This window comes from Psammomys obesus, unplaced genomic scaffold (assembly GCF_907164565.1).
Source record: "Psammomys obesus unplaced genomic scaffold, mPsaObe1.curated_primary_1811, whole genome shotgun sequence".
NCBI classification, from domain to species: Eukaryota; Metazoa; Chordata; class Mammalia; order Rodentia; family Muridae; genus Psammomys; species Psammomys obesus.
In genome coordinates, this window is record NW_026591003.1 from 13695 (window position 1) to 34798 (window position 21104).

At 44.3% G+C, this 21104-nt stretch overlaps 1 protein-coding gene across 2 annotated transcripts; it reads left to right on the top strand.

Annotated features, from left to right (window-relative positions):
• Nucleotides 1-17404, top strand: LOC129678633 (pseudouridylate synthase 7 homolog). Of its 2 annotated transcripts, none has more exons than XM_055609506.1 (6): nucleotides 1-155; nucleotides 5845-6271; nucleotides 8512-8596; nucleotides 8708-8809; nucleotides 15424-15568; nucleotides 17075-17404. In XM_055609506.1, exons 2-6 carry the CDS (start codon nucleotides 5877-5879, stop codon nucleotides 17326-17328), a joined length of 981 nt encoding a protein of 326 aa, XP_055465481.1. In that variant the 5' UTR covers nucleotides 1-155; nucleotides 5845-5876; the 3' UTR covers nucleotides 17329-17404. The 2 variants fall into 2 exon arrangements, with proteins under 2 accessions (XP_055465481.1, XP_055465480.1); XM_055609505.1 differs by having other exon boundaries at nucleotides 86-155; nucleotides 15812-17146.
• The last annotated feature ends 3700 nt before the right edge of the window (nucleotides 17405-21104 follow it).

The window sequence follows — 21104 nt, forward strand, 5'->3', positions numbered from 1 at the left end:
CGGCGCAGCGCTGCACGTGTGCGAGCCCGGCGGAGGGTGGGAGACCTTCCCGGAGAGGGTCTCGGCGCGGTGCACCGTCGGCGGGTGGGCGCCGCCGTCCCGCGTCCCGAGTCGAGCCGCCGCTCCGCCGCTCGGCCCGCGCCCCCAGGCTCCCGGTAAGTGCGCAGCGGCGCGGCGCGGCGCGGCCCCAGGCCTCCGGGGAGGCGCGCGGCCGGGGACGGTGGCCGGCCGTGTTCGCCGTCCGCGGTGCTCCCGGTTTTGCCGCCCCCGGCTCCACGCTCCCCGCTCTCCGGTCTCCGCTTCACGGCCCCCGATCCACGATCCCACATCCTTTATTCGCGATCCATGCTCCCCGATTCCGGCTCTTCGCCCTTAATCCCTGCGGGTCGTTAGGGCGGCGCCGCGTCCCGATCCCCTTTCTGGCCGCGGCGCTGTGGGCCAGAACCTTCGTTTCCCTCTCCTTCCTTACCTTGCGGTGTCTCGGGCGTTCTCCAAACTCATCTCTCTCCTAGAAAAGCAAACCAATCTTCCCCAGTCCTGCTCACGCCTCAGCTCGCCCGACCAGCCTGCACGGCTCCGGGCCTGCTGCTGGGTCCTGGCCCAGATGTTTTTACGTGCCGGGCAGGCCTCGGGCCGCTGCTCTTCTCAATCCCGGAGAATCGACCAGGCTGACATCTGGGGTCCTTTCTCCAGCCTCTGCTGAGTGGCTGTGTAGGCTATTTCCCCTTCGGTCCTTACCATCCGCCCATCACTGAGAGGGCTTTAAAAAGTACGTGGTCGTTGCTGTTAACTAGTGCCTGTCAAGAAAGTAGGGTTGGGGTTCAAAAGACAATTCTTTATTTAAAAAAAAAAAATCTCTAAAATATAAGTGTTGTCTTGGTTTGTTCCCACCCTGAAGGAGCATACATCTGGGGCCATCTGTAAAATAGTGTCAGGGCGATGTTTTTATTATTGAAGGAGCTGTCACTGCAGTGAGAAAGAGGGAAGTTATGTCCAGTCATTAGCCAATAGCCAACGGTCAGAATTTGTTAATTTAACAAGCTGAGCACGTACCTCTTGTTTTGAGACAGGACTCACTATGTAGACCAGGCTGGCCTGAACTGGAGGCACCTTTTGCCGCAGCCCACTGAGTGCTGGCCAATAGGGGCAGCCACTGAGTTCCCCTGTGAACATGTCTCTCTTTTTTTGTTGTTGTTGTCGTGTAAGGGTTGAGGCAGAATCCCCCTGTTATGTAGCCTGTCAGTCCTGGAATTCTCTATGTAGACCAGGCTGGACCTGAACTTCATAAGCCTGGGCCACTGCACTCAGCTGTTAGAGGACTGGGCAGTACACCCTTTGTTTTGTTTGAGACAGGGTTTCTCTGTGTAGCCTTAGCTGTCCTGGACTCACTTTGTAGACCAGGCTGGCCTCGAACTCAGAGATCCACCTGCCTCTGCCTCTCTAAGCACTGAGATTAAAGCCATGTGTCACACTGCCCAGCTTCTGCTCACCCCTTTCTCTGCCTTACTTCTAAATGGCTTGACTGTCCCCATATGGGCTTGTTTGTTTGTTTGTATGTTGTGCTGAAGACTGAACATAGGGCATGCTAGGTAAATGTTCTAAGCACATCCCCTACACATTTATTTATTTTTTTATTTTTTAATCTATCCTCAAGAAGGTTGTAACCTGTTTGATTGCAAGAAGTCTCCCATTTTTCTCCAGTGCCTCCCCAGGATATGCTCAATAAATTGTTAGAATAAATGATTCTGATAGACTTCTTAATTTTTTCAGATCAGGATGTGGAGTGTGCTCTGCTGATAAAGAAAGTCATGCCTGCTACTGCTGGCCTAGGCAGGAGGATCGGAAGTCCAAACCTGCCTGGGCTACGGTGTAAGAACAAGGGCATTCTAAGCAACTCAGAAGACCCTGTCTCAGATTAAAAACAGGGCAGAGTAGTTCACTGTTAGCAGCCTTGCCTGCCCTCACCTCACTTCCTGAGACTGTGTCTCAAAGAGCAAAGGTATTTAAAGAAACCATGCTCAGGCATTAGCAATAACCCGGGAGTGATGGTACATGCCTATAGTTTCAGCACTCAGGGAGGCAGAGGCAGAGGCAGGCAGATTTCTGTGAGTTCAAAGCTAGCCTGGTCTACAGAGTGAGTCCAAAGCTAGCCGGGTCTACAGAGTGAGTCCAGGACAGCCAAGGGGCAACACAAACAAAAATAAACAAAAAGCATTGGCAATTGCCCAGGAATCAGAAAGTGAATGGACGTGGTGGCACAAGCCCTAAATCCCAGCACTTTGGAAGCAGAGGCAGGTAGACAACCAAGGCTATGTGGAAACGTCTTGTCTCAAAAAAAAGGTCTTAGTTGTGTGTATGTGTTATGTCCCTTCTCCCCAAGGACATACTAAATGCCAGTGAACAAAACTGAATAGGAGGAGATATTGGAGACTTCATCCACAGTATCATATTTTAGTTATCTAACAACTTAGGAGAAGGTAAATGACACACTTACTAAATTGCAATACCTCTGTCTGACCTCACGTTGTAGAGATGTGGTGTTCTCTCTACAGCTGAGAGAGGTGGACATTCTGACTCTGAGTCCCTGAGCCAGGCTGCATGCATGGCTTCTGCATGGCTGTGCTTGTGGCCTCTGAACAGGTATCAGAATCTCCTAGGATCTGATTATTAGGAGCCCATTGTAATTACTCCTCAGTGATTGCTCAAGTGGTCGTGTCTCGCTAAGAAGTGATACCTGCCAATTCTTAGAATCTCCTTTTTTTTATTATCCAATCATGGCTGTTTCTGGTTTTTCACTAACCCCATGTTAGACAATTAGAATATTTTTGGAGCTCATTTATGGTTTGTGCGGATATGTTTGCTAAGCTCATTAGAAAGGTCACTTTTCTGTCTCTATGTAATAAAAATAGAAATGCTTCCATCCTTATTTCAGTTTCAAGAAAGATCTGGTCGATAGGTGCTCACAGTCCAGAACATCTTTGTTTCGATTGCCTTGCGTTTGCCTCTCTCCTGAGCTCCTCTTTATTGGGAAAGTCGTGTGGCATCTTAGATTTTGCAATGTACATGGTCCAGTTAGATAATAATCTGTTTTTTTGGGGCTGTTTTTTTTTTTTTTACATGTAAAATGCGTGGTGGAGCACATCTGCAATCCCAGCACTCAGGAGGCTGATGTTGGAGAGTTAGAGTTAAAAGCCAGCCTTGTATATTTACAATTTATGGGAGAGGTTGTTGGTTTTTGTTGTTGTTGGTTTTTGTTGTTGTTGTTGTTTTAACTATTGTATTTCTGTGTTTTGAGGGAAATGTAAAGGGAGGCCAGATTTGTTTATATTAGAGAGAGAGAGAGAGTGTGTGTGTGCGCGTGTGTGTGCGCGTGTTCGTTCGCAGATGTACATGTGGAAGTCAGAGGACCACTATGCGAGTCACATGGGTCCTGAAGTCTAATTCATCAGGTCTGGCCTTTGCACTCCCTTACCACTAAGCTGGCTCTCTGGCTTTGTTCCTTACCTTTTGAGAAGAGGTCTCTCACTGAATGTGGAGTTCAGCAATTTGGCTATATAGGCTAGCAGTGAGCCCCAGAGAATCCTGTCCCCACCTTGCCAGGCTCCAGCTTTTTTTTTTTTTTTTTTTTTAAGAAAACAAAAACAAAAAACTTGAATGCCAGGGATCAAATCCAGATCCTCATGTGTACTAGACAAGCATTTTACTGACTAAAATGCTTCCCTTGCTTTTTTGAGTCAGGATCTCTTGTATCCCAGGCTGGCCTTGAACTCCTACTCTTTTGTAAATACTGTTTTTATTTCTTCCAATGAGGGGGTGAGATGAGAGCTGTTCTCAAGTCTTTGTAGCTCTTTCTGAACTCTGGCTGGCTGGTTCAACTAAGCTGTTCTGGCCCAAACTTCTCTCTAAGCTGGCTGATTCAAACTGGCTTCTATTAGCTTCTGACTGAATTGCTCTGCCTGGCCTAAAACTAATTCTTGTGGTTTCTTCTCATTCTCTGACTCATTCTGTCTTCACCTGTGTCTAGCTTGTTCTCTCTGCAACCTGTCTTTGTAAAACTGTCCTGGTTTAAACAAAGCAAAACAAACAGACAAACAAACAAAACTCCTTTCTCTCCTTATCCTGCCCTTAAGTAGCCTCTCTTTCCTCTCCTGTTTTTGTAAGAGTTGGACATATCCTATCTGACTCATTCTGTCCAGTCTTTCTCTGATTTGTCACATCACTTTCAAACATGGCTGCTTCCCTCCATAAACTAACTTTTCCCTCATTTTTTGGGATTAAAGTTGTGTACTAAGGGTGTGTCTATGTTCCAGCCAGATCATACTGTAATCCAGAGCATGTCTGCATTCCAGTCAGATCACATAGACCTAGAAGGTCTTTGCATGTGATCCTTACCAGATCAGCCATGTTGCTGGATTAAAATTCCTCTACACTCCTTCTGTTTCTGCCTTCCACGCGCTGAGATTGCAGGTGTATACCACCATACCTGGCTGACCTTATAGGTACTGTACCGCAGCTCCCCATAACTCTTGGTATGGTTCAGGTATGCTTTTATTTATATGCTCCTGTATTTTATCAGTTTTGGAAAGATATTGTGTGCACCTGGAACAAGATTGTAATAAAAACAGTGGTGGAAACACAACTGCTATCAGCTGACCACCCGGGTCCTCCCCCAGAAGTAGCTACCTTTTGCGGTTCCTAGTCAGTTCTATCTACATATTATTCAGCTTACGTATTTTTAATTTTATTGTATGTATGTGTGCCTGCTTGTCTGCGTGTGTACTCTGTGTACAGGAACCTGCAGGACAGAGCATTACATCCCCTAGAATGGGAGTTACTGCATGAGAGTGCTAGGAACTGAACATGGATCCTGTGGATCCTGGGAAAGAGCAACAAGGCCTCTTGACTTCTGAGACATCCATCCCTTCAGCCGTTCAATTTGTTGGGTTCTTTGTTTGCTTGGGTTTGTTGTTGTTGCTGTCTCGTTTATAAAGTTTATATGTACGAGTTTGACATGCATATGTGTGTGTATACCATGTTGCATGTCTGGTTTCTGCAGAGGTCAGAAGAAGGTATCAGATCCCTTGAAACAAGGCAGGAGTGGTTGTGAGCAACCATGTGAGTGGATATTGGAAACCAAACCCAGGTCCTCTGCAAGGGCAACCAATGCTCTTAACAACTGCTGAACTATCTTGCCTCCCCCTCTCTATGTTCTTAAGATAAATCCCTAAAAACAACAACAACCAAAACATTTCTGGCTTAAAACTACAGAGAGAGATTGAGATTTTTAGGGGTTTTTGTTTGTCTTTTTGAGGCAGGCTCCTTTGTTATAAACTTGATTGATCTGAAACTCACAAAAATCCGCCTCCATCTTCCTTCTAAATGGTAGGATTATAGGCGTGTGCCACCACGCCTGGCTTTCTTAAGGCTTTTGATGCAAACTGTTGTGCTAGCTTTTAGTTTTTATATACTGGACTGTATGTAAATGCCAGAATTACTTATCTTATTAAAAAAGTTACTTTGACTTTCTATTTATACGTATTGTATTTGTCGGTGTAGGTCACATGTATGTGACTGCCTTAGAAGGCTGGGAGAGAGTGTCATCTTGTGGAACTGTACTGAGAGGTGGTGGGGCCCAGTTGATATGGGTGCTAGGAACCAAACCTGGCTTCTCCAGAAGATCAGCAAGTGTTCGTAACCATTAAGCCATCTCTCTGCACCCCTGAGAATTATTGTGATAAGTGATGTTTTTAAAGGACTCTTTGAATAAAGGTCACTGTGCTTCTGTTTGCCAAACCAGCTTCCATATGGGGGATTGTTAACTTCTATACTTTTCTCCTTTGAAAGGTTCTCTTAAATGTTTTGTTGGAGCCTTAAAGATGGAAATGACAAGCGTGTCCCTGAAACGTGGTTGCCTTGCTGTGGAAGATAGTGACGGTGTAGCGCCACACGAGGAGACGAAGAAACAGAAGGTCTCCGAGTGCTGTCTGACCAACAGTCAGGATGAGGGAGGGAATGATGGTCTACACCGCAGTGCAAATGAGCCTGCGCCTCCAGAAGCTGAAAGTGCCCTGAAAGATGAAAAGAGTTCCAACGCCCAGGTGCAGGAGGAGGAGGAAGAGGAGGAAGAGGAAGATGGCCTTTCAGAGGCAGGGGAAGAGGAGGAACCAGAGAGTTTTGCAGACATGATGAAGCATGGGCTCACAGAACTTGATGTAGGCATCACCAAGTTTGTGAGTTCTCATCAGGGCTTCTCGGGCATCTTAAAGGAAAGGTGTGTCTAGTAAACATGTTTGTTTTAGTTGTGTTAATACTTTCTTTCAGAAAGAAATCAGAAGTACAGTCTTGCACTTAGCTTTCTTTATTTCTATTCAAACTCCAGGATTTAGGCATGCTAGCCAAGCCACAATACCGGGCTATCGCCCAGCCCTTCCATTTTTCTCCTTCCTCTCTTTCAATTTCTAGTCTTTAAAAACCAACAATAACAAAACCTTTTTTGTTTGTTTCTTGAGGCAGTTTCTCACTAAGTAGCCCAGGTTGACCCAGAAGTTGTCTTGAACTCTCCATCCTCAGCCCCTTGGGGTTTAGAAACTTGGGGGTGTGCCTTCACACCCAGCTTTCCATTTAGTTTTCTAATCCTAAGTGTTGTTGCCATTTGTGACAGTGTTGGGGATGGTTTTGGATTTGAAGGTGTTTACTCTGGGGCTGGGCCTTAACCCTCGGGCTGCATGTGCTCTAAGCACGCATTCCTGCCATACCTGTACCCATGAGAATGCTTCCTTTTTTTTTTCTTTTTCTATTTCTCTTCTGTTTCTTTTGCTTTTTCCTGACAGGGTCTTGCTACGTAAAACACTTTGGTCTTTAGTTCACAGTCTGGTGCATATTGAATTCTTAGTTCTTCTCAAGGAGAGATTGTTCCAGAACTGTTTGAATGAACATAATTTCCCTGTAACACAGATTGTTAGTGTGTGGGGGTAGAGTTGGGAGTTGGGGGGGGTTGTATCTGTTTTGCTAAATTCTTTTAGACATTTTCAAGGTGTTTTTGTTTTTTTTTTTAATTCATCTTATAATCTTGAACTTTTTCATCTGAATAGACCATGTTTTCAGTAGGAAGAAGTTATTTGGAGCCAGAAATTGGATATGATTGCATTCAGCTACTTAATATGTATTTAAGGCTCCTGAGATTCAGTAGCCACATCCAAAAGATAGATAATACATAACAGTGTCACAGTGAGAGTTGCTAAGAAGACATCAGGTGTGAAGATAGTAGCAAGCTTTCATGGTAGCTCATGGCAGACCTACTGAATTCTGGTTTACCTAGCTATATTTAATTAACTTATTTAGTTTTAATTAACTAGTTAACTGTATTTATGGCTTTAATATAGACTGTATAGTAGGTGTGTATATGTGCGTGTGTATGTGAAGGCCAGAGGTCAACCTCAGGTGTCCTCCTCAGTTACTCTGCACATGGTTTGTTTGTTTTTTAATTTATTTATCATGTATACAAAATTCTGCCTGCATGTACACCTGCACACCAGAAGAGGGCACCAGACCTCATTTTAGATGGTTGTGAGCCATCATGTGGTTGCTGGGAATTGAACTCAGGACCTCTGGAAGAGCAAACAGTGCTCTTAGCCTCTGAGCCATCTCTCCAGCCCCTGTACTAGCTTAAACTTAGTAATATGCTATAGTAGTTTGGTGTCAGGTACAAAATTCTGCCTGCATGTACACCTGCACACCAGAAGAGGGCACCAGACCTCATTTTAGATGGTTGTGAGCTGTCATGTGGTTGCTGGGAAGAGAACTCAGGACCTCTGGAAGAGCAGCCAGTGCCCTTAACCTCTGAGCCGTCTCTCCAGCTCCACACCGGTTATTTTTTAAAGATGATTCTATGTGAATGATGTGAGTGCCTTCATGTGCTATGTGAAGCATGTGTGTGCTTTGCCCAAGGAGGCCAGAAAAGGAACTAGGCTTACAGGTGGTTGTGGGCTGCCGTGAGGTTGTTGGAGACCAAACCCATATTTTCTGTGAGGGAAGCTAGTGCTCTTAACCATTGTGCTATCTCTTCAGTCTTTCTGCATTGCTTTTGGGAGAGGCTCAAAACCTAGGGCTTTCCAGTTCATCTGGACTGGCAGGCCGGCAGGTTCCAGGGAGCTCTTGTCTCTGCCTTCCCAGCAGATTGCAGGCGTGTGCTCCTACACCTGGCTTTTTCAAGGGCTGCTTTGAAGGCATGCCTTCATCCGTGCTGCTTGTCAAGCACTATACTGATGGAGCCCCAAATATTGAAGGGCTTTCATTTTGCATTTGTTGATACTCTCGGTAATAATATTTTAGACACTTCTAAAATTGCATGTGTTTCGGTGTTCATTAAAATAATAAAAAGTTGCTCGGTATTACTTTACAATAAAGATTTCCTTTAAATCTCTTGTTTTGAATAATAATAAACTTTGTCCTAAACTTACGTAGAAAGTAAAACATTTAACGTCTGAAAAACTTTGCTTCTCTTTTCATTAGATACTCTGACTTTGTTGTTCATGAAATTGGAAAAGACGGACGGATCAGCCATTTGGATGACTTATCTGTTCCTGTGGACGAAGAGGTAGAACGTCTCTAGAAAAAGCCATCCTCTGTAGACAGTAGCTCTTCATAATGATCCTAGAAATGTGGTTTTGCTGTCCGTGTGTGACTCTCTTGCTTTCTGTGGTTAAAGGACCCTCCAGAAGATGCGCTCACAGTTTTGACAGCCGAGGACAAGCAGCAGTTGGAGGAGCTCCAGCTTTTCAAAAATAAAGAAACCAGTGTTGCTATCGAGGTAAGCAGTGCAGGAGGCGAGGGCTCAGGGCCTGGTGCTTCCTTTTGGGGGGATGTTAACACCTGACCACTGAAGAATCATCTGTATTTAACAAAAGGGTGATTTATCCTGTTGATCTCAAAGAGCAGTCTACCATCAAGTACTTTTTTAAAAATCAGGGCCAATAATCAGTTTCAAGATAAATATACCAAAAGAAAACGTTGGTTTGTTTTTTATCTCCCTGAAGCAGGATCTCATAATCTAGGCTGGACTTGAACTTTTATTCCTCCTCTCCATCTTGCAAGCACTGAGATTCATTGTTTATCAGCATATGCAGTTTTTATTGTTTGGGTCAGGGTATCTCTCTATGGACTGACCTTAAATTCAGTCTCTGCCATGCCTAGCCAGCAAAGTTATATTTTTCTTTTTCTTTAAATATTTATTTATTTATTATGTATATGATGTTCTGCTTGCGTGTCAGAAGAGGGCACCAAATCTCAATATAGATGGTTGGGAGCCACCATGTGGTTGCTGGAAATTGAACTCAGGACCTCTGGAAGAGCAGCCAGTGCTCTTAACGTCTGTGCCTTCTCTCCAGCCTACAAAGATATGTTTTTCTACAAAAAGAAATTCCGTGACCACAGTAGAACAAAGATCTGCCGATTAGAACCACAAAACGGCAGTTACATGCCTACAAAGGACCCTTCCTCCATGGGGGTCAGGTGCCTGGCCCTGGCAGGAGGCTCTGGCCTTACAGCTTAGTCTCTGATGGAGTTCACTGGGGGAGTGACAGGGGAAGCAAAGGAGGACGCCTTTCCCCCAACTTGGATCTACTGCTGCCTGAGAAAGCTTACACAATAGGTGGAATAACAAAATGCCATTATTCAGGCTTTTTCCTGCAGAAATTTTATTTTCCTAGATTAGTTCATCTAGTGAAATTGTGACATTACCTAAGCATGGTGCTAGGGAATCAAAACCAGGGCTCTCTACACGCTGATCATGTGCTCTGCTACTGAGCTGCAGCCCTGCTTAGCTGTTTTTGTTTTAAGACAAGACCTCACGTGGCCCAGGCTGGCTTGGAACTGAAACTCATTGGATAGTCAAGGATGGTTTGAACTTCAGGTCCTCTGATCTCTCTCTACCTCCTAAACTCTGTAATTATAGATGTGAGCAACTGTACCAGGTTTCTAAGGTACTAGGTATCAAACTCTGGATTCTGTGTGTGCTAGGCTAGCATTTTACCACTGAGCCACACCCCCAGCCCCTGAACCACAATTGTAATAAACTACTAAATTATAGATTGACTAAAATGTCTCCTTTTATCACTTAGTATTTTAGTTAGGGTTTCTGTTGCATGAAAAGACACTGACTACAGCAACTCTTATCAAGGGAAACATTTAATTGAGGCTGGCTTACAGTTGAGAGGTTTAGTCCATTTTCTTCATGGTGGGAAACATGGCTGAATGCAGGCAGACATGGTGTTGGAGAAGGGCCTGAGAGTTCTATCTGGATCCAAAGGCAGCAGGAAGAGAGAGTGATGCTGAGCCTGGATTGAACATCTGACACCTCAAAGTCCACCCCCATGACTTCCTCCAACAGGCCACACCTCCTAATACTGCCACTGCCTATGAGCCTGTGGGGCCTTTCTCATTCAAACCCCCGCACTCGGCGTACTCCAGCTTCTCACGGCTCAGGATCTTCTTCCAACACACCCCTGCATTCATGCCACACCACCATTGCCTGGACATAAGAAGTGCCGAACACTCAAGGTTCTTAAATTACTGAATTTAGCCTCAGACAAAATCCTGGACAATAACAAGTAGAAAAGTCCTAGGAATAGGTTGTAGGCTCTCTCTCTGCAACTCTTTATGCAGTTTGATTTGGTTTGCCTTGTTTTTGTTTCTTTGTGGTTTTTTGTTTTGTTTTGTTGTTGTTGTTGTTGTTTGTTTTGTTTTTATTTGAGAGAGGTTCTCACGATATGGCCTCAGATAGCCTGGGGCTCTCAATCTGAAGCGTCCCAATGGCTGGGATTGTGGGCATTCACGAATCATCATGTCCTGCCTTTGTTTTGATGTTTTGTGGTTCTGGAAAATGCTCAACTGATGGTGGCTGAGTTTTATTCCTAATGCTAAGAATGCATTTGTTTTTCTGGTTTGGTTTTGGTGAATTATTTTATTATTTGAAACAGGTTCTCAAACTCTATGTAGCCAAGGATGACCTGGAACTCCTGATCCTCCTGCCTCTATCTTCCAAGGGCTGAGGTTGTAGGCTTTCATTACCTTACCTGACTGACTACCGGATTTTTTTCTTCCACGTGGGTCTGGGGGGTGTGTGAGTATAAGTGCATGTGGAGGCCAGAGGATAGCCTTGGGTGTCATTGCTCAGGAACCACATACCTTGATTTTTGGGACAGTCTCTGACTTGGCCTAGAACTCAGTTAGCCCCGGCTAGCTGGCAGGTGAGCCCCAGGGAACTGTCTCTCGTTGCCTCCCCAGTGCTGGGAGTGGAAGTGTGGGTTACCACGTCCAGCTCTTTTGTATGCGTTCTAGAAGTCCAGCTAGGGACTGATTGCTTGGCAAGCCCTATCAGCCCCTCAGATTGTACCTCTGCGCAGTTTTATTGCCACCAACCAGAAGTTCCAGAAACAAACCCTTTCCTTTATGTGCTTTCCGTCTGTCTTCCACAGCCTTTGTGGTTTTAGTCGTGCTATTCTTTTCAAAAGTCTCATAAATTGCATTCTGTACTTCTTTATGTCACCAACAAAAATAATATTTTTGCTGTTGAAAAGGCACCAGGCTTTGCCGACTTCTCTCTGTTCAGCTACATTACACATGCATCTGCCTGTGTGGCCCACACATTCCTGCATCCACCTTTTCAGCACAAGAGTAAAAGTTAAGAAAAGGAAAAAGAGCTCTTGGGTTGTTTGTTTGTGGTCTTGTGACCACATAATCTATAAGTGTGTTCCATTTCTCATAACAGCCTCTTAAACTAGTAGGACGCACTGGCACAGGTCTGAAATTTCAGCACTCAGGAGGAGGTGGAGGTAGGAGAATCAGCTGGAGTTATATAAGACCCTATTTGGGAAAATGTTTTGTTGTTTTTTTTGAGATAGGTTATGACTCTGTGGCCTGGAACTCACTCTGTAGACCATGAACTCACAGAGATCTGACTGTCTCTGCCTCTGAAGTGCTGGGAATAAAGACATGAACCATCACATTTGTCAAAAAAAAAAAAAAAAGAGAATCTTTGGGGGCTTGGAGAGATGGTACAGTGGTTAAGAGCACTAACTAACCTGCCAGAGGACATGGGTTCAATTCCCAGCACCCACATGGCAGCTCACAACTGTGTGTAATTGATCCAATACCCTCACATAGACATATATAAAAACAAAACACCAATGCACATAAAATAAAATCACTTAATTTATCTTTTAAACTTAATTAAAAAAAAAAAAAACATTAAGCTCTCATCAGTAGTAGGTAGTTTCAAAGCTTAGACTACCAGTTAGCTTCTTCAGCTTCCGTGGCTCCTACTCGTGTCCATTTCTCCCTTTCTGCTTTTTCACCCCACCATGGCCAGAAGTGAGTGGAGAGGAGTGGGGAAGCAGTGAGAAAGAGTTTCCCTTTGTGTAAGTATGGATTTAAGAACTGTAGAAATGCAGTTGAGGCTGGAGAGATGGCCAGCAATTAAGACTACTTGTTCTTGCAGAGGACCTGAGTTCAGTTCCCAACACCTACATGGTGGCTCACACTGTCTGAAACTCCAATGAAGGCTGGAGAGATGGCTCAGTGGTTAAGAACACTCACTGGCTGATTTTCCACAGGACCTGGGTTTGATTCTCAGCACCCACACAGCAGCTTACAACTTTCTGTAACTCCAGTTCCAGGGGATTTGATCTAGTCACATGCAGGCAAAACACCTATGTACATGAAATAAATAAACACACAAACACAGGCATGAAGTAAAATAACTATATCTTAAAAAAGAAAAAAGAAAGAATTGTGTATAAAGGTACTGAGTACAGGCTGCACCTTGCCTAGGCAACACAGGAGAGCTGGCCCTGTCCCTCATCTGCTATGCTGGTGGCATGGGTAAAGCAGAGATTACCCACTCTTTAGATCTGTGGCAGGAAGGAGAAGTGGCTCTGAGGTCATAGAGCTGGAGAACTTGAGCCTCCCCCTTGCCAGCTGCTGCAGCATTGGCTAAGCTAGCCGTGGCAGTGCCGGAGGACTCCTCCTGGTGGTGTGGGTGCAGGAGAGCTGGTAAGCTGACCAGCTCAGCTACCGCCGAGGCCCAGATCCAAGGCTTTGAGTTGGTCCACCCCAGCATCAACCCCATCTGTGAACTGCTGGAACATGTGAAGGCTTGGTCCTGCAGATCCAAAAGCTGCAAGACCTCCGTGACACAGAGCAACAACAGGGTATCTGAGAGGAGTCCCTGTGAGGACCCAGTATTGATAGTATAGCAGAAGCCAGAGGCCTCGAACCAGACCCGTGACTCATTGCAATGACCGTTTGCAAGTAAACATGGGGAGAAAAGGGAATACTTTGGGCCACACTGTGACACACTATAACTTCCATGACAAGACTTTTTTAAACTTAGTTTTGTTTATTTTCTATTTTCTTTGTGGGGGCAGGTTGCAAGGGCAGAGGGAGTTGAGAGGGATTGGGGTGCAAGAATCAATAAAAAATAAAAAAAGATGTAGTACAGGTTTCCCTGTGTGTCTAATGCAGTGTTGTGTCTTGTCACATGTGTACATTTCCCACATGTGACAAAACTCACTCTTATCCTGAAAGCTGTATTGTCTGCTGACAGTTTGAACTTTCTTCTTTTTCTAATTTTATGTTATAGATGTTTTACCTGCATGATATATGCCTGTGTTCCACGTGTGTGCCTGGTGCGCAGAGAGGCCAGACAGGCAGTTGTTAGCTGCTATGTGGATGCTGAGGATGGGACCCAGGTCTTCTGGGGGGACAGCCAATGTATCTGCTGAACTACCTCAACTCCCCCCCCCCCCCCCCCCCCCCCCCCCAGTTTTCACTTCTAAACCACATAAATTATGGGCAGGTTACTTCCTCTGTTAAATATTTATTTACTTTTATGTGGACGAGTTCTTTGCCTCTGTGTAGGTATATGTATCACATGCATACCTGGTACCCAAGAGGGTCAAAAGAGGGTGTCAGATGTCCCTGGAACGCTAGCTCCATGTAGTTATGAGCTGCCACTGAATGCTGGAAACCAACCCAGGTCCTCTGCAAGAGCAGCAAGTGCCCTTAACCGCTGAGCCATCTCTGCAGCCCTAGTTTCGTTGCTTCTGTATCCATCCACTCTGTCCTGGAATGTACCGTGTCTGTAGACCAGCTAGCCTTAAGCTTGTGATTGCTTAGGTGTTGGGATTATGGGCAGATGTGAGCCACAATGCCTTGCCAGAGCTTGCTGGATTTCCAGTCTAAACACACGTTTATATGTGCTCACTGTCATTCTAACTCAGTGCTTTCAGTAGTTGCAGCTCTCGCCTCCCTGCAGTGAGGAAGGCATTCACCCACGACTATGATTCATTTTCTTTTCTGTATCACTGTGTGTTTTGCTAAGGTATCAGCCGTCGTCTCTGTGTTGGTGTTTTCAGCTTTCGGCTCGCAGCAGCTATGTTAGGCTGTCAGGTCAAGTTAGTAGGTCTCATAATCAGCATTTGTAATTTTTCTGGCTATGGGAGGCAAGGGGCCCTGGAGGTCAAGTGGCCCAGGTTACTTATTCCATACGTTCTAGAAACTTTAATAGTGACTATGTATGTGCACGTGTGATATCGGGAGAGAATCTGTGTGGCTGCGCCTCTGCCCATTGAACCATCTTGCCAGCCCCATTATCAGCATTCTCAAGAGAGAAAACGAATTACAAAATACCTGTGCATCGACTATACCTAGCATTAATGCATTTTGGGAAGTCTTTTTGTCTTTAAAATACGGCATGTCCAGCCTTCTGTGCTATTGAGGAGAAGTAAAATCTGTTTCTAAATGTGAAAAATGTCAGAAGCTGGGAAAAAGTTGTTAAACTCTACATTTTCTTTATGTTGATTTTCTTTACTGTGTTAGAATTTCCCCATAAAGTAATTTAGCATAGAATAAAGCTCAGTAGAAAGCAATTGTGGGTCGAGTTGGCAGAGGGATTAACTTTCTGATAACCCCAAAAGGCCTGTCTGTCAGCATCTTGCTCTGGGACTCCCCCGTGCTGTTTGTCTAGCAGAGGTACCAAAAGCAACTTCTGTGGGTGATCACAGGCCTGATGATGGCTTTGTTTCAGCTCCAGCTCTCATCTCCTCTATTGTGTAATTTCATACTTAATTCCTTGACTTTCCTGAGCCTCGTTCTCATCTCCACATAACAGCACAACGCCGTATTAACCGGCAGACTGTGAGGATTAAAGGAAGAGAGTGTAGAGTGCCTGGGTAGTGTCTGGAAGCCCCATCTACAAGCCCTTGGTATCTGCAGCATCAGGCAGCTCACAGATATTCTCTGAAATAGCGGAGCATTTTTGTTGACTTTTGCATAGTTGATGAAATAAGCCGTGCCTCCCCGATTCACTGTATATTTTCCTATTTAGTGCTTGTTAGAGTAATAGCTGTCTCCCGTTTTCTCTAGGTCATTGAGGACACCAAAGAGAAAAGAACCATCATCCATCAGGCTATTAAATCTCTTTTCCCAGGACTGGAGACAAAAACAGAGGATAGAGAAGGCAGGAAATACATCGTAGCCTACCATGCAGCTAGCAAAAAGGCTTTGGCAAGTAAGTGTGACACTGGCCTGCCTTCTCCCCCCAGGCAAGCAAGAGGGCAGACCCTCACCCCCTTGCCTCGCCTCTTCACCTCCATGGGCTGCCTTGCCATTGTACAGAGAGGGACATATTGTCACATCACTCCTTTAGTGGTCAATAGTCATTTCAGATGGAGAACAATCCTGCAGTCTGTCTGTCTGTCTCTCTGGTGGGCATTCGGCCTTGCATGTGAGTGAAGATTTTAAAAAATTGCAGTGGTGCCTGCGCGACCCCTGTTCCCTGAAGAACAGTGTGCTGAGCAGCAATTCAAGAAAGAAGTGGAAGGGTTACTGCTCATTGTGTGATCTTAAAGGAAGAAGGAACCTTTCAGATGAACAGAAATGCTGGCCTCCCTCCTAAGGGCATGTTTGCTGTTCTGCTTTCCAAACTGGGGTATCCTCACTTACATACATAAAACAGAGTACTTTAAAATACCTGCTATTTAAAATAACTTCTTAAGAAGTTTACCGTTTGATGGGTGGTGGTGTCGCACGCCTTTGATCCCAGCGCTTGGGAGGCAGAGGCAGTCGTATCTCTGAGTTCGAGGCCAGCCTAGTCTACAGAGCAAGTTCCAGGGCAGCCATGGGTACACAGAGAAACCCTGTCTTGAAGGGGAAAAAAAAAAAAGTAAGAAAGAAAAGAAAAGAAATTAGCCATTCATCTGAGTCCATCTTTTGTTGCTTATGGTCCAGTTCAGGTGAGTATATTAGTCAGTCACTTTGATGTTAATGTTCTCGTGTGTTCTCTACAGCCAGGACACATTCTATGGGACTATAGTCCTAAGAAGAAATAGATAGTTCTTGTTCTTCCCATCAAATTAGTACATAAAATTTTCATGAAAATTATAATGGAAGACAGTTATTTCTTCATCCTCCTCCCATGCTAGTACCTGGTGCTACATGTCTCAAGTTCTCCCTGTTAGTGGACGGTTATTTCAGAGTACATGTGTTGCAGGAAACGCCAGGATGACATCCTAAGGGACTTGAACCCGTGAGGGCTCTGTCAGTATCCTAAATGAATTAAGAGATAATACAGTATATGAAGACTCTGCTGTTTATAATGATGCTTCCAGTGACGTGAAAGGGCTTTAAAAAAAAAACAGGCTGACTTCCTGAAAACAGTCAAACAGAAGTGGGAAGCTTTAAGTTGTGCTTATGTCATAGCTACCTTTTTTGTTTGTTTTTGAGATAGAGTCTTTCTGTGTAGCCCTGGCTGGCTTTGAACTTACTGTGTAAATCTGTCTTAAGGTAGAGATCTGGGGCTACTTCTCAGTTGATAACCAAAAAAAAAACAAAGCAGGGCATGGTGTCACATGCCTGTTAAGGGAGGCTGAGGCAGGATTCTGCCTGCCGCTGTTGATTCTATAATGTCTAGGTCAGAGTGTAACATGGGATCCGTAGCATCCCTCTGTCAGCCAAAGCTGCAAAGGAGGCAGTGCCGAGGGAAGTGAGTTCAGCGACTGTGTTCCTTTGTTTTCAGTTCTCCCCGGGGCAGTATGTCACTTACAGGTGGAGAAGACAAAAGGCGACTTATTACAACCTTGGGCATACTCTCTCACGGATGCATTTGTGGAGGCTGCAGTTGATCAGCATTTGGCCAGCAACCACTCTGCAGAGAGGAAAGCACGGTCTTACTCTGCTAGTGAGGTCATGGAGATGCAGATTGCAAAATGTGTGTTTTTAAATGACCCTCAGTTCCTAGGAGATGCTGTATCTTATGCAGGGAGTTTATAGCCCAAGGTAGCCTTTGTAGTCTGTTCTCTCTTTTCCTTTGCGTAATAAACATCTTGTTCTGTTTACTTCTGGATTGTCTGTGCTTATGTCATAGCCGTCTTTTTTTTTTTTTTTTTTTTTTTTTTGAGATAGGGGCTTTCTATGTAGACCTGGCTGGCTTTGAACTTACTATGTAAATCTGTCTGGTCTCAAACTCAGAGATCCACTTGTCTTTTCCTCTCCTTGCTGGGATTAAAGGCCTGTGATACCATACCAGGCTCTGTGTGTGTGTCTGTGTATGTCTGTGTGTCTGTGATTTTCTTAAGATTTCATGAATGCATTATGTGACCCAAAGCACCCCTCTCCATTTGAGTAACAGAATATTTTACTTTTCAAAGAAACAGATTGGGCTGGCATTTGCCCAGAGACCTGAACCTCTTGGGCATTTAGTCGAAGTTAGGCTAAATCTGTCTTCTGAGTTCTCTTCCACCTCCTCGTGAAGGCTGTTCCCTGACTGAGGCAGTTACTGGGGAGGCTTTTTTCCTCCAGTTCTCCTGCCCTAAGCTGAAAGAGGCCTGAAACAAAAGTTACCAAGAAATCAGGGAGAACAAGTATCTGGAGGCTTCATCCCTTGAAAATGAAGCCCAGTGCCAATGGCAGTGTGCTCTCCTGGGTCCTTTAACATTTGGATCTAGTTCCTTTAAAGCTTTGCAATTTTTGTTTTGAAGCCCATGTACTGGCAAACCCTGGTATAATTTGTGAGTTATGTATCTAGAGAATTTGCATTCTTTTTATTTTTATTTATTTCTTTTGGGGTGTCATGTAGCCCAAGTTGGCCTCTAACTCGGCATGTAGTGAGCTTGAACTACTGCTTCTTCTGACCCGCTTCTACCTCTCAAGTCCTGGGTTATAGTTGTCCCCCGCCACACCAAACTTAGACTTAGAATAAGAAGTTTTTGGAGACAAGACTTCTCTGTTTAATCCTGGCTATTCTGGAACTTACTCTGTAGACCAGGCTGTCCTCACACTCAGAGCACCACCTGCTTTTGCCTTCCAAGTGCTGGGATTAAAGGTATGTGCTGCCTTCACCACCCAAGATTTACAGTATTCTTCAACTTTCCCCAAATAAAAGTATGCACTCTGAAACATGGGCATGTTAGCTTCTGACTCATAGTGCCTGGTATCAGAAATAACAAGCCATTAGATCTCAGGCATCTTATGTTAACCTATTCTGAAAAAGACACTTGGCTTTACCTATTCTGAAAAAGACACTTGGCTTTACCTATTCAAGCATGCCAGATTGTACATAATTGTCATAACATATACAAGCAAGTCCTAGATTGATATTCTGAGATTATATATATCCCCCTGGATTTCAAAACTTGTTTTTAACCACAAACTTCAAAAAAAGGACTCTTGGGCTAGCTGTGGTAGCATACTTGTGTCATCTCAGCACTCAAGAGGCAAAGCAGTCGAGTTTGAGGCTAACCTGAGCTACATAGTCCAAAAGGTTTACCGCCCCCCAGGGAGGAAAAGCTTGCATGATATATACAAGTTCTTTATACTTTTTGAAATAAATGGTTCCCAGGCAGGGTTTCTAGACCTACGCCTCTAACTGCTAAGGAGGAAGGGGCCCAGACACAGAGACTCTCCCTGGGACAGACTCCATGGAAAGAAGGAATTCCAGGGACCACAGCAGAAAGTGCTCAACATGTGGCAAGATAGGGACTTGCCCATCACTAGACAACACAAGATATCACTAATGTCCGTTTGCTTGAGTAGTTTGTATTGGAATGATGAGACTGGAAATGAGTTTACACAATAGGTTGAGAGAGAAGGCAGTATCCAGAGAGTGCTTTTTAAATAAAGCAGTAAAGCAAGGAGTGAAGGGGAAAATATAGTAAGGAGAAGACATGAATTTGACTTGGAAGATAGTAGAGCCAGGAATTTATTTGTGAAAGGAGAAGGTGCACATTCTTCAGTATGTAAAAACAATAAAAACAATTGATTTTTATTGTTTTTACATACTGTAAAAACAGCAGTAAAAACAATGGATGGAGCAGGATGTTGGGAAATCTGAAAGGTCAGAATATGGGGTGCATTGATGAAGATGATCTTGAATAAGCAGAAAATGTTCTCCATGCTGCCCGTCAAATCATCTTCCTTATTCACAGGAACCTCGGTGGCGTGATTTCCCTTGTTCACTGGTTTCCTCCTGTGTAGCTCTGGACTCTGATGTCATACCTTCTGAAGGTAGAACTAGCCTTCTGCAAACAGGAAGTGCATTACCAACGTTAGAATTTTTTGCAAATGTATTATAAATTGGAGTGCCTCAGAAGTGTGTGGAAGGCACCTGGAACACACTCAAATTGCAAAGTTGAGTTTTCTCAGGGCCTGGAGTTTATTATATAGAGTCTAAAGATGGAATTTTTGCTTATTCAGAATATTCCCAGTGCAAATGTCTTACTCTTTGTATATTGAGTATTCCTAGAAGAGGACTGTTTGTATTTATTAGTTGCAGGGGTCGTTGACTTCATGGTCTGTCTTGGATTTGCTAATAGTGTGTGAGTCAAGCTCACTGGTTTTCCTGGTTTCTGTTGAGAGGGTAACATTTGGTTTTCAGTCTTGTGGCTGTGTGTATTTCCTGCTGTTGTTCTTGCCTGTCACCGTGCCTCACTCCAGTAGTTTTAAAATGTCATTTTACTGATAAATTCTTCAATAGTTACCAAACAAGGACTAAATTCCCAAACCTTTATCACATCCGGTAAGAACAAAATGGCTTCCTAACATCTACCCAGCGCATGTTTGGTTTTTCCCTAAGTCTTTCAGAACTCTTAAACTCACACAGCTTGTTCAAATGACCGTAAAAGCAAGGACAGAACATTGCATTCATTGGACATGTCCCATAAATCATTTCTTAAATCTTCTTAATCTCTAAGTTGGTGAATATAGAAAACCCTCATAATCACAGCACTCATTTTAAAGATTTTCACGTTTCAGTGCGGGAAACTTGCAGAACACACAGACTAAAAAAGCACAAAGCAAAACAGCAGCTGTGTCCTCGTCACCACAGTTGTCACACACAGCATTTCAGACACGTCTTACCATGTTTACAAAAAAAAAAATCTGTGAAAGAAGAAGCATTCTATATCTAGTCTTGAGAGTTTGCTGTATCCCACGGGTGCAGACAGGGATAGCTTGGAGGAGGAGCTGACATGCCCATTGTGAAGAGACTGAGGCAGGGAGGCTGTGCCCAGAGGGGAGTTTCCTGTCTGTTCACTGTTTGTGTCCACAACGTTCCATTGTTAACCTCTGAATGGCTATTGACCCCCCACAGAGCTGTAGGTGCTGTGGAAGCCTGAAGCATGCCCTTACCATGCGATCATTTGCATGCTCACCTCTAAAGCACTCTAACAGTGTATAAATTAAACGTTGCTCTCTTGTGCTCTCTACGCTGTGCATTTGGACAGAGGTCAGAACTGCAGCAGGTAAGAGCGCTTGGTGTTTCATGTAGACAGGATGAAATGCCAGTGTCATCTTAAGTGCTGGGGATAGTTAACCTTGCTTAAGGCTAGTGAGCTGAAGGAAAGGATGAAAAAGATACTTCCATTCACAAAACCCTAAGGAAATTGTGCGAAATTCACTCCAGGAGCTAAAGAGGTACTTATAATATTTTTCTATACATGAATGTACAGAATATTTCTATACAATGTAGACTCTCATATCCATCAAGAAGGAACTTGATATATATGTGTGTGTGTGTGTGTGTGTGTGTGTGTGTGTGTGTGTGTGTGTGT